Source organism: Salvelinus fontinalis, chromosome 12, assembly GCF_029448725.1.
Source record: "Salvelinus fontinalis isolate EN_2023a chromosome 12, ASM2944872v1, whole genome shotgun sequence".
Lineage (NCBI taxonomy): Eukaryota > Metazoa > Chordata > Actinopteri > Salmoniformes > Salmonidae > Salvelinus > Salvelinus fontinalis.
Window position 1 is genome coordinate 6353809 of NC_074676.1, and position 13703 is coordinate 6367511.

The 13703-nt window shown below is 42.0% G+C and overlaps 1 protein-coding gene and 1 pseudogene across 1 annotated transcript; one reads left to right on the forward strand and one right to left on the reverse strand.

The window, feature by feature from the left end:
- Positions 1-45: 45 nt before the first annotated feature.
- On the forward strand, positions 46-1401 carry LOC129867678 (alpha-1,3-mannosyl-glycoprotein 4-beta-N-acetylglucosaminyltransferase C-like). The gene has a single exon (XM_055941247.1). The coding sequence runs from the start codon at positions 46-48 to the stop codon at positions 1201-1203; it is 1158 nt and encodes a 385-aa protein (XP_055797222.1). The 3' UTR covers positions 1204-1401.
- Positions 1402-10773: 9372 nt separating this feature from the next.
- Positions 10774-13053, reverse strand: LOC129867679 (aldo-keto reductase family 1 member B1-like; annotated as a pseudogene).
- Positions 13054-13703: the final 650 nt, after the last annotated feature.

The window sequence follows — 13703 nt, forward strand, 5'->3', positions numbered from 1 at the left end:
AACTCAATGATTTGTTCAAAAATAATTTGATTTGGAATCATATCAATGTTTGTGTTTACAGAATATCTAACCATTGGGTTGTCATCTGTGAAAAGAAAAAAAGGGAATTACCTCATGGAAACGATCAAATCCATTTTTGACCAGTCCAGTTATGAGGAACTGAAAGAGATCGTGGTAGTGGTTCACCTGGCGGACTTTGACCTGGCTTGGTGTGAAAACCTGGTGCAGGACATCTCCAGGAAGTTTGCCCACCACATCATCGCTGGGCATCTCCTAGTGATCCATGCCCCTGAGGAGTACTACCCATCACTGGATGGGCTGAAAAGGAACTACAACGACCCAGAGGACAGGGTACGCTTCCGCTCCAAGCAGAACGTGGACTACGCCTTCCTCCTCAACTTCTGCACCAACCTCTCAGATTTTTACATGATGCTGGAGGACGATGTGCTCTGCTCACGGAACTTCCTGACATCCCTGAAGAAGGTGGTCACCTCCAGGGAAGGCTCGTACTGGGTGATGCTGGAGTTCTCCAAGCTTGGCTACATAGGGAAGCTCTACCAATCAAGAGACCTTCCGCGCCTGGTCCACTTCCTGCTCATGTTCTACCAGGAGATGCCTTGCGACTGGCTTCTTATTCACTTCCGGGGCCTGTTGGCCCAGAAAGATGTGATCCGCTTCAAGCCCTCTCTGTTCCAGCACATGGGCTACTACTCCTCATATAAGGGGACAGAGAACAAGTTGAAGGATGATGACTTCGAAGAAGACTTTATTGACATCCCTGACAACCCTCCTGCCAGCCTGTACACAAACATTAATGTATTTGAAAACTATGATGCCACCAAGGCTTATAGCAGTGTGGACGAATACTTTTGGGGGAAACCTCCCTCTACCGGAGACTTCTTTGTCATTGTCTTTCACGAACCAAGCAATATTAGCAATATCAAAATCTTGACAGGAACGGACGATCGTCAGAACGATATCCTGCACCATGGAGCTCTGGAAGTAGGAGAGAAGCTGGTGGGTACAAAGAGAGGAAGGCAGTGTTCTTCCTACATCACGTTAGGGGAGTTTAAAAATGGCCACATTGAGGTTCAAGACGTGGACCACAAGATTGCCTTTGACATCCAGTGTGTACGTATTGTGGTGACTGCCAGTCAAAAAGAATGGCTGATTATTAGGAAAATAAGTCTGTGGACGACATAGCTGGCACACAGAAGGCCCATACCATCTGGACTAAAGTGTTGTATTCATTTATATATATTGATTATATTGGATGCTGTATGGTTTATATTCCTTTATACTTTGCATACAGTAGCCTACATTTTTTTGAATTTGAAACAATTAGACTATTGGTTTGTCAACATTGTATGTTTTTCATAAAATAAAATGCAGACAATTGTGTTTGGGTTTCTAAAAGGGTTTCTAAAAGAGAAATGATCAAATATGTGTTTTTCACAGGTTTACAGAAAATACACTCATGCATTTCCTTAAATAGCAACAATTACACAGAGGCAAGTGTTAAAAGATGACTGTGATACTTTTCAAGTGGAGAACGTAACACTTGCTTTTCCCCATCTTCCGAGGAGCTGTCATACAGTGCATTACACTCAGAGGAATGAGGTAGATCTTTCTTTCTCTACACAGATAGTATTTACTCCAGTGAATTGGATGACGTTTGGTTCTCCTGGAATTGCATTAAACTTTTTCTCTACGAACGACCCTCCAACAAAATGAAATCTTCTCAGGAAAGGAAAGGTTAGTTTAGACAAATAGTTCTACAGAAAGTGCAACAACTTAACGAAGCACTTGAACATTGGTCGAACATCTGCATAATTTGTGCCGCATTGGTTTCTACTTTAGCAGTGAGAGGAGAGGAGTGCCCCCTGCTGGTTCTTCAAAATCACTTCCAGCAGTACAGTATCTGGTCAGAGAGGAGTAGACGGAACAAGATGCCCAACTCCCCCCTCACTTCCTTTCCGCCTGTACCCTGGCGCTTTAACTGCTGATAGTTGTTCATGTTGGTTGTTGACCAGCAGGCATGTGAACAGTTGATTCATGGTATCTGAGAGGTACAGGGGGAGCACTGTCTCAAACAAGCTTGTGGCCTTTGACTCTCCGCTTCGTCCACTCTACCATTCCCCTCAGCTTTGCAATGATCCATGTCTCACCCTCCTTAACCTTTGCACTCTGCTGGCATCAGGAGGAATTTTACCAGGAAGTTGGCCAGTGGACGTTGCAATGTCTGTGTCTGAGGTGAGTAAGGGAACAATTCCACATTGCTGGAATAGCTCCTTGTCACTTTACAGATCCAGGATAAAGTACAGATACAAACATGACCGCGCCATGTGTTGCCATCCCCACCATCCCATTGAAGGTGGAGAAAGACTGTACCGCTAATTTAAAAATATATATATATACTTTACCTTTATTTAACCAGGTAGGCTAGTTGAGAACAAGTTCTCATTTACAACTGCAACCTGGCCAAGAATAAAGCAAAGCAGTTTGACACATACAACAACACAGAGTTACACATGGAATAAACAAACATACAGTCAATAATATAGTAGAACAAGATCTATATACAGTGTGTGCAAATTAGGTAGGATAAGGGAGGTAAGGCAATAAATAGGCCATGGTGGCGAAGTAATTACAATATACCAATTAAACACTGGAGTGATTGATGTGCAGAAGATGAATGTGCAAGTAGAGATACTGTGGTGCAAAGGAGCAAGATAAATAAATACATACAGTATGGGGATGAGGTAATTGGATGGGCTGTATTACAGATGGGCTATGTACAGGTGCAGTGATCTGTGAGCTGCTCTGACAGCTGGTACTTAAAGTTAGTGAGGGAGATATGAGTCTCCAGCTTCAGTGATTTTTGCAGTTCGTTCCAGTCATTGGCAGCAGAGAACTGGAAGGCGGCCAAAGGAGAAATTGACTTTGGGGGTGACTAGTGAGATATACCTGCTGGAGCGCGTGCTGCTATGGTGACCGGTGAGCTGAGATAAGGCGGGGCTTTACCTAGCAGAGACTTGTAGATGACCTGGAGCCAGTGGGTTTGGCGACGAGAATGAAGCGAGGGCTAGCCAACGAGAGCGTACAGGTCGCAATGGTGGGTAGTATATGGGGCTTTGGTAACAAAACGGATGGCACTGTGATAGACTGCATCCAATTTGTTGAGTAGAGTTGGAGGCTATTTTGTAAATGACATCACCGAAGTCGAGGATCGGTAGGATGGTCAGTTTTACGAGGGTATGTTTGGCAGCATGAGTAAAGGATGCTTTGTTGCGACATAGGAAGCCGATTCTAGATTTAATTTTGGATTGAAGATGCTTAATGTGAGTCTGGAAGGAGAGTTTACAGTCTAAAAACACACCTATGTATTTGTAGTTGTCCGCATATTCTAAGTCAGAACCGTCCAGAGTAGTGATGCAAGTCGGATGGGCTGGCAGGTGCGGGCAGCGATTGGTTGAAGAGCACGCATTTAGTTTTACTTGCATTTAAGAGCAGTTGGAGGTGGCGGAAGGAGAGTTGTATGGCATTGAAGCTCATCTGGAGGTTAGTTAAAACTTATTTGGGCTAGACGTGCCGCTAGTGGCACACCTCGACAACATCCGGTGAAATTGCAGTGCCAAATTCAAATTACAGAAATCGTAATAATAAAACATTCATGAAAATACAATTGTCATACATCATTTAAAAGCTTAACTTCTTGTTAATCCATCCGCGTTGTCAGATTTCAAAAAGGCTTTACGGCGAAAGCACACCATGCGATTATCTGAGGACTGCGCCCCGCATACAAAAGCATTAAAAACATTTTCCAACAAAGCAGATGCATCGCGAAAGTCAGAAATAGCGATAAAATAAATCCCTTACCTTTGAAGATCTTCATCTGGTTGCAATCACAAGGGTCCCAGTTACATAGTAAATGGTCCTTTTGTTCAATAAAGTCCTTCTTTATATCGCAAAAAGTTCAGTTTATTTGGCGCGCTTCATTCAATAATCCCCTTGTTCAAAATGCATACAAAATTAATCCCAAACGTTACCAATAAACTTGGTCCAAACATGTCAAACAACGTTCCTAAACAATCCTCAGGTACCCTAATATGTAAATAAATTATAACATTTAAGACGGAGAATAGTATATTCAATACCGGAGATAAATAACCAAATGCGCGCACTCACCAGAGCGCGCCACAAAGATTTTCCAACCAAGCAGATGCTTCACGAAAGTTTTGCAATCCCAAGGTTCCCAGCTACATAACAAATGGTCCTTTTGTTCGATAAAGTCCTTCTTTACATCCTAAAAAAGTAAGTTTCAATGGTGCGCTTGACTCAGTAATCCACCGGTTTCCCTCGTTCAAATACATACAAAATGAATCCCTTAAGTTACTAATAAACTTCTTATAAACAAGTCAAACAACATTTATAATCAATCCTCAGGTACCCTATTATGTAAATAAACTATAAGATTTAAGACGGAGAATACCGTAGATCATTACCGGAGATAAATAACGAAGTATGTGCACTCCCCGGAACGCACTACAAACACTACAGCCAAAATGGGAGCCACTTAGAAAACTACAGATTCTAGCTCATTTTTCAAAAAACAAGCCTGAAACTCTTTCTAAAGACTGTTGACATCTAGTGGAAGCCATAGGAACTGCAATCTGGGAGGACTTCCTTTTATATTACCATTCCCAGCCATTGTAATCAGAGGTGAGCTGAATAATTTTTTTCTGGATGGATTGTCCTCGGGGTTTCGCCTGCCAAATCAGTTCTGTTATACCCACAGACAATATTTTAACAGTTTTAGAAACTTCAGAGTTCAGAGTGTCTATGCTACCAATTATATGCATATCCTTGCTTCTGGGCCTGAGTAACAGGCAGTTTACTTTGGGCACCTCATTCATCCAAACTTCTGAATACTGCGCCCTATCCCAAAGAAGTTAATTAGCACAGTGTCCAAAGAAGGGCCAGAAGTATACAGAATGGTGTCGTCTGTGTAGAGGAAGATGGTGTGTGGCAGCGGAATTCGGTGAAGTCGACCAGAACCTGGGTATCTGCAAAGTTCTTGAATTCCAAGGGCAGGTGGGCTTAGATACTCTGGTTACATCCAGATGGAGGCAGTGCCATGCAGGCAATACAGGAAGTGATGATCTGGCTCACGGTGGATTGGCAGTCGCCGAAGCGATTGGTCAGGTCCCTGTGCTTCAGGCCCACTGCAAGATTTTGCCACACCCGCAATAACATCTGCTAAATATGTGTATGTGACCAATAAAATTTTATTTGAAAATGAGTCATGACCAGGAGAAACAAATCTATCAGTAGACGGGTCTACTGAACACAAAGCAGAAAATACTATTAGCCGAATAGATTTTCTTTGAATTGATTTACATAACACTTGAAATCATTAATAACAAACATTATGTTAATCATTAGCGGAGAAAGATTGTTTCTTTGTGGGAAAAAGGGGTTAGATGGCTGCTTTACCCCCTTGAGACTTAACCACCTGGATCATAACATTCAATGTTTAAGTACTGTACTATCCTCAAGTGAGTAGTCATTTTGGGCCCGATTCTGACCCGAGTTAAGCACTGCTTCATTCCTTTTTACGCACTTTTCTCTCTATGCGTATTCTGAGCTTGAATTTAAACATGAGACTAGCGTGCTATTCGTTTTGGGTGGAGATGGAATAAATGACGGTGTGGCAGAGGTGTGTCTACAGATACACCATATTCTGACCTTGACCTAATTCCCTAATACTTCCACCAGCTTTACGCGCGAGGAAACCATGAATGAGGTCTAGCGAACCTACCAATTCCAAGAGGAAAAAGCATCTACTTAATTTTGTTCCATAGAAATAAAACCATTTTCCAAACACTGGAATGTACAAGTTGATAAGAGCTACAGTACCAGTCAAAAGTTTGGACACACCTACACATTCCAGGGTTTAAAAAAAACTATTTTCTATGTGGTAGAATAATAGTGAAGACATCTAAACTATGAAATAACACATATGGAATCATGTAGTAACCAAAAAAAGTGTTAAACAGATAAAAATATATGTTATATTTGAGATTCTTCAAAGTAGCCTTACCCTTTGCCTTGATGACAGCTTTGCACACTCCTTTTGACTGGTACTGTAGTAAATTAGTAATTTGCTTGGATAAGGGAATTGTAAATATGAACAACACATATTTTGGGGCGTCGGGTAGCCTAGTGGTAAGAGCGTTGGGCCAGTAACCAAAAGGTTGCTGGATTGAATCCGAGAGCAGCTGACAAGGTAAAAATCTGTTGTTCTGCCCCTGAACAAGGCAGTAAACCCACTGTTTCCCGGTAGGCCATCATTGTAAATAAACATTTGTCCTTAACTGACTTACCAAGTTAAACCAAGGTTAAAGAGAAAACTATTTGACCTTATAATCACTGGAGACTAATGTAAAACCAGTCATATGACAGATACTACAAAGCCTGATTTCAGTTACTGCGTTTTGCCTTTGTAGTGCAGTATTTCTTAGATATATCTGGGGAAAGGAAACAATTTTTGTTGAAAGTTTCCAAGAGCACAGTGATCTTTATCATTGGAAAATTGAAGACATTTGGAATTGCCCTGACAATGCCTAGAGCTGGCTGTCCGACCAAACCGGGCTAGAAGGACCTTTGTCAGGGAGGTGACCAAGAACCCAATGACCACTCTGAGTTTCTTGGTTGAGATGGGAGAGCCTGCCAGAAGGACAACAGCACATCACCAATCTGGGGTTTATGGGAGACATGACAGCAAGCCTAGTGTTTGCAAAAAGGCACGTGAAAGACTCTGAGATTACCTCCCGAGTGGCGCAGTGGTCTAACTAACTGCATCTGGGTTCGAGTCCAGGCTCTGTTTTAGCCGGCCGCGACCGGGAGACCCATGGGGCTGCACACAATTGGCCCAGTGTCGTCCGGTTTAGGGGAGGGTTTGGCCGGCATGGATGTCCTTGTCACATCGCGCGCTAGCGACTCCTGTGGCGGGCCGGGTGCAGTGCACAGTGTTTCCTCCGACACGTTGGTGTGGCTGGCTTCCGGATTAAGTGGGCATTGTGTCAAGAAGCAGTGCGGCTTGGTTGGATTGTATTTCGGAGGACACGCGGCTCTCGACCTTCGCCTCTCCCGAGTCCGTATGGGAGTTGCAGCGATGAGACAAGACTGTAACTACCAATTGGATACCACAAAATTGGGGGGAAAAAACAGGTGAAAAATTAAAGACAGATCACAAGGCAAAAGATTCTGTGGTCTGATAAGACAAAAAATTGAACTCTTTAGCCTGAATGCAAAGTGCTATGTCTGAAGAACACCAGGAACAGCTCATCACCCGTCTAACACCATTCCTACCGTGGAGCATGGTGGTGGCAGCATCATGCTATGGGGATGCTTTTTAGCAGGGACTGGGAGACTGGTAAGGATGGAAAGAACAATGAACGGAGCCATATACAGGCAAATCCTTGATGAGAACCTGCTTCAGAGTGCAAACGACCTTAGACTGGGGTGAAAATGTACGTTCCAACAGGACAATGACCACAAGCATACAACCAAAGCAATGCTGGAATGGCTTCAGAATGAGAATGTGAAAGTCCTTGAGTGGCTCAGCCAAAGCCCAGACTTGAATCCCATTGAAAATCTGTGGAAAGACTTGAAGATTACTGTTCACCGCCGCTCCCCATCTAGCTTAACCGTGCACGAGAAAACCTGCCAGGAAGAAATCCTCAAATCCAGATGTACAAAACTGCTGAAAACATACCCAAGGTGACTCAAAGCTGTAATCTCCGCCAAAGGTATTGATTCAGGGATGGGAATACTTATGTAAATGAGATACTTCTGTATTTCATTTTCAAAAAATTTGCAAACATTTCTAAAAACATATTTTCACTTTGTTATTATGGGGTATTGTGTGTAGATCGGTTAGAAATCTATTTAATCAATCAAAATGTGGAATAAGTCAAGGGGTACGAATACTTTCTGAAGGCACTGTAGACACTAATTGTAATGGCAATCAATAATCAATTAACAGCAGTGTAGTCGTAGTAACAAATCATATCAATAATAATTTAAGCAGCAGCACAGGAATTGAGGATGTGTGTGTGTATGTGTGTGTGTGTGTGTGTGTACAGTTGAAGTCGGAAGTTTACATTCACCTTAGCCAAATACATTTAAACAACGTTTTTCACAATTCCTGACATTTCATCCTAATAAACACACACACACACACACACACACACACACACACACACACACACACACACACACACACACACACACACACACACACACACACACACACACACACACACACACACACACACACACACACGCTATAACAAGAGCGCAGGGACGGGGCGAAAAAGTAGGCTGTGACGTTTTCATGATGAGTGAACGTTTGCTTACATCTTTTAGCAGGCTACACACAGTATTGTTCCTACTACTGCGACATTCAAAATGTACAAAAATGTAGGCCTATCTGAAATGTAGCCATATACACAACAACTGTAAGTTTGCCCACAAGAAAGCATGCGATGTTGAAAGAGAAGCCCCACGAAGACCGGCAGCCCAAGATGTGCTCATTAAAACAGCACACGCCGTGACCATAGATTCAGTACCATGGACAGAAGGCTACCGCCACTCAGCGGCGATGCCAATTTCAGCACCACCAAAGTGGACAGCCAGAACAATCGGAGCTCCGTGCAGGGCTCATCTAGGAGCACAACCAATAGGCTACATAGGTCATTGTCCCTATAGCCATAAAATAACACAAAGCTGCATATCTATCAATAGAAGATAGACCCGCAAAAACAAGCAATGACATTAAGAATCACAGATACATTTAACAGATGCATTGAAGTAAAAAGCAACGGCCTAAAGTAAATACATTACATAACAAAATCTGCCTGACATCCAGGCTTACAGTACACGCAGGAAAAACAATGAATTAATCATTCTGGCACGGTGGCAAGGGCAATAAAGTTGTCCTTTCTGTGTTAAGTCATGGTTGAGTTTGGAATTAGACACACTTTTCTTTGGCACCAGAAAACTAAGCAGCACCTAAGATAATAGACACATGAGGAGATTAAAGGGCCAGTGCAGTCAAAAACGTGATTTTTCCTATGTTGTATATATATTTACACATTATGAGGTTGGAATAATAGTGTGAAATTGTGAACATTTTGATAATGACCTTTTAGTGTACGAGCTGTTTGAAAAGACCACCTGAAATGTCAGCCTGTTTAGGTGGGACGGAGTTTTGGTCCGCCTGGTGACGTCACCAGATGGTAAATGAGTTAATAGAAAGAGAGTTCCATACCTCTGTCGTCAACAGCTAATTTTCTGTTTTTCCCTCCCCACTCAGCAGTCCTAGCAAAATTATTGCTTGAGAAATGGCTCTTTGCTAACAATCACAGTAAGATCCCAGTCAGATCACAGCAAGAAATGTTTTTTTTTACCTCAATATCAAATAATTTCTTAGTGGTCTGAAAGAGGGGCCTAATTGGATGAGCCTACTGTGAGGAATGTGTAACCTGAAAACTACCTGTTATCAGCAGAGAGGAGGGCAAACTCTCTTTGTTATTGGCCTAATTAACTTATCACCAGGCGGCCCAAAAACCCCACCCAGCCAAACAAGCTGAAATTGTTTTTACACTAAATGTGCATTATCATACGTTTCATGGTTTCACTGTACTATTCCAACCTCATAGTGTGGAAATATATAAAGCACAGGAAAATCATGTTTTTGACCTCACTGCCCCTTTAAGGGACAACACAGAGCAAGATCCATAGACCCTATACCAAATCTCTCTATTTACCTAAAAGCCATGACTGTTACTGTGGCTCCCACTTTACCTGAGATATGGTCCTCTGGGCTTGATGTTTGGGTCTTCAAATGTACAGGGTTCATCTGGTTTGGCCCAAATACAAGAACATCAGATCAGACAGTTACCATAGTAACTTATTGGGATAATAGCAGGTTACGAGAAGAATATAATTATTTGTGACAAATAACTGTGTGTGTGTGTGTGTCAATAGGACATTTCCCTCCATGTGTCTGTACTCAAGCTGGAGCAGACAGGGACATCCGGTGATGTCATAAGAAACATTCAACCACATTAGTCAAATAAAATTAGCTGCAGCTGTGCATATGACTTTTCCCGGTCCTTTTTCCCCCCCAGAGTGCTAAATGCTTCTGAGCATGTGTTTCTTTACCTCTACTTTAAGCACACATTTTTGTGTTCTCCTACCCTTCACATTTCTCACTGTCAATCGTGAATGATAATTCTTCCAAGTTTTATCGGTGAAACATTCATGCAGCCTCTGCATACCAACAAGTTGATCTCAATATGATCCATTTCATGGGGATATGCACAATAGATCTTCTTGAGTTATACAGTGTTGTTAGGAAGTAACCTACAGTGTCGTTTAGAATGACGTACAGTGAGCGAATTTTAGAACAGACGGTGTTAACAAACTGAAGCATAGCCTGCCTGTGTATTTTGCCTAGTGGCGCGCACTGTTGAGTTTTGGCCACATGAGAGAAAAATGCTCAAAATAAAAGGTCAGGGAAAAGACAGATCCACAGCGACTCCGAATAAAATAGAATAAATCACACTGCATGTTATAATTTCACCCATCCATAAGTTACCAGGCATTTGCTCACAACACAGGTGTGTTTGCGAGAGGAAAATGTTGCCCATCAACTAGGACATCAGACAATTTCAACACAATTACATTATGCTCTAAAAGATCTCAAAATGCAGATGGGTATTTTTGGCTGGGAGAGAGGGCAAAGAACACCTGGTTGTTGGTAGGCTTGTACTTGAGGCCTGGCTTGTTCAGAATAGCTTCGGTTTGATCCCGGTTGAAATGAGAGATTCCTATGGCTTTGACCATCCCTGCATCCACAAGTTCTTCCATACCCTGAGATATATGGTGAGCAGAACACCCAAATGGATATGTTCAAAGGGGGATAATCTAAATGTAATGATGATGTAAAAAATGATCCTGAAATTATCTTCATTTGACTTCCTGTCATTCTCACCTCCCAGGTGTCCAGGAAGCTTGTTTCCCTGGCTACAGTGAACCCCTCGCTGTCCACAGGAAACGGCTCATCCCTAATCTACAACATCACAATAAATAATTGAGTGATGACAGCGCATATCATCCCCACCATTTAATCATCAAAGGGTGGAATTGTTTTTCTAAATTATGCCTGACAAAATGTGTGAGTAATTTAATAAATGGGAGCAAAGACATTTTTTTTATAGGCAAGTCAGGCAGTGCAGGTACTATAAGCTTTAAATGGAACTATTTCATCAAAACAACCTAAAACCATCATTTCTATCTTCAGTTCAAGTGTTGTATTAGAAGAGTATTACAAGATACAAGGATTTTTCAAAGACATGTTGAAACAGTATGCATGTCAAGAGGACTATAGGGAGAGAGTTCACCTTCATTCCCACGGGGCCGTGGATGAGCTAGAGATCCAGATGATCCAGTTTGAGGCACTCACGGTCTTCTGACAAGCTGCTTTCACCGGGGACTTCTCATGGAAGAGCAGCTGGTAGAAAGAGAAAAACAAGAATGGCAATCTGAATGGATTGGGGCTGCGTCCAAAATGGCACAGGCACCCTATAAGGCACTACTTATGGCCAGCTCAGGCAGTAATGCACCCTAGGCTATATGGAATAGGGTGCCATTTGGAACGAAATCTGAGACACACTCATAGACTACACATCACCTGAAAGGTTCAATGGGATAACAGTATTCACCATTTGACCAACACTTCTATCAATTCCCAGATGCATACACACACAGTAAACCTACTATAGTTCTGTTTGGTGCCATTGTACTCTGGAAAACATAGTACCACAATAGGATAACAGTACTACAAGAACCAGAGCCCAGCCTAACCTAGGTACAGGGGGTCCTTAATGTAAACTGGATCTCTTTCCTCCATTGGAAAAGCCTAAAAGACTGTCCCACATTAGCTACTCCATGCTGTCCTACTTCAGCTAGCTATGGTTGGTAAAGCAAGACGACAACAACAAATGACTGATTTACAAAATGTAAACTTCATATTGGAAACATTTGTATTTATTTTGACGCACCAGTACATAGTATTCACGTTTACACCACAGTTTGGCACAGTTATTATTTATGAGTTTTATAACCTTAACATCAAAACAGTAAAAAAAAAACTGTGTCACAGATACCGTGTGCTTCACTCGGTGAGCTTCCTCTCTGAAGCTTGATTTGCCAAGCCCTATGATGGCACACCAATGAAGTGATGTGATTTTGATCATGTGGTTTCTCTGCAAGGGCTTAGTAACAGTAGTTTAGATGTTCACTTGTCAGAGCAAGAAACAGAAACGTGTCAGCATTAAGCTGTCCCAGTTAATATGCTGTCCCACTTTTTGCATTTCCGTCTTCTGTAACCTCTTTCGACATCTATTCAACATATAAGCCCAACACATGATACAATTCTGAAATCCTCAAGACGATAACATAACAACAAAGTGTGAATTTAATTCTCATTGAGGTATAATTAGGCCTATAAACTAGGACAGCATTGTTATCTAACCTTCTGTCCCGTTTTACCAAACGCAAACTGAAAATATGGTTTGGGCTCAGTGTGCACAAATGGGTGTGTGATGCCTCCTGTTAATATGATATGAACATTTGCCCTTTTTGTGTGATTAGGGAACATCTTGAGGATTTTAGAAAGGTATCATGTGTTAGGTTAATATGTTGGATAGATGTTGAAAGAGGTTACAGAAGGACGGAAAAGCAAAAAGTGCCACTTTTTCTGAATTCACCCTATGTTGTGAATTCTGAAAAGTGTGATATGTGAGACAGCACCTTGCTGACTATGAACAGGTCATCTCTCTTCACTGTTCCCTCCTGGATCATGGCCTGGATGCCCTCTCCCACCTCAGCCTCATTCTGGTAGAAGAAAGCCCTGTCAATGTGTCTGTAGCCAGCAGCGATGGCAGCCTTTACTGCCTCTGCTACATTGCCTGGGGGAGACAGACAGGGAAGGACCAGTCAAATTTGACCCCTATCAGTAAATATGTAAGCATACAAGTCCAAGAGGATTTACACTGAAAAATGTATGTATTCAAGCACCATTTCTTTCATGATATTTAATTACACGGTATGCAGTGCCTTCGGAAAGTATTCAGACCCCTTCCCCTTTTCCACATTTGGTTACGTTACAGCCTTATTCAAAAAATTGATTAAATAAAAAACATCCTCAGCAATCTACACGCAATACCCCATAATGACAAAGCAAAAACAGGTCTGTATATATTTTTGCAAATGTATTAAAAATAAAAAACATAAAAAACATATTTACATAAGTATTCAGACTCTTTGCTATGAGACTCAAATTGAGCTCAGGTGCATCCTGTTTCCAATTATCATCGAGATATTTCTACAACTTCATTGGAGTCCACCTGTGGTAAATTAAATTGATTGGACATGATTTGGAAAGGCACACACCTGTCTATATAAGGTTGACAGTGCATGTCAGAGCAAAAACCAAGCCATGAGGTCGAAGGAATTGTCCGTAGAAATCCGAGAAAGGATTGTGTCGAGGCACAGATCTGGGGAAGGTTACCAAAACACTTCTGCAGCATTGAAGCTCCCCAAAAACACAGTGGCCTCCATCATTCTTA

Coding starts and splice junctions, on each gene's coding strand:
- LOC129867678 (XM_055941247.1), top strand. CDS start 46: ATGTTTGTGTTTACAGAATATCTAACCATTGGGTTGTCATCTGTGAAA.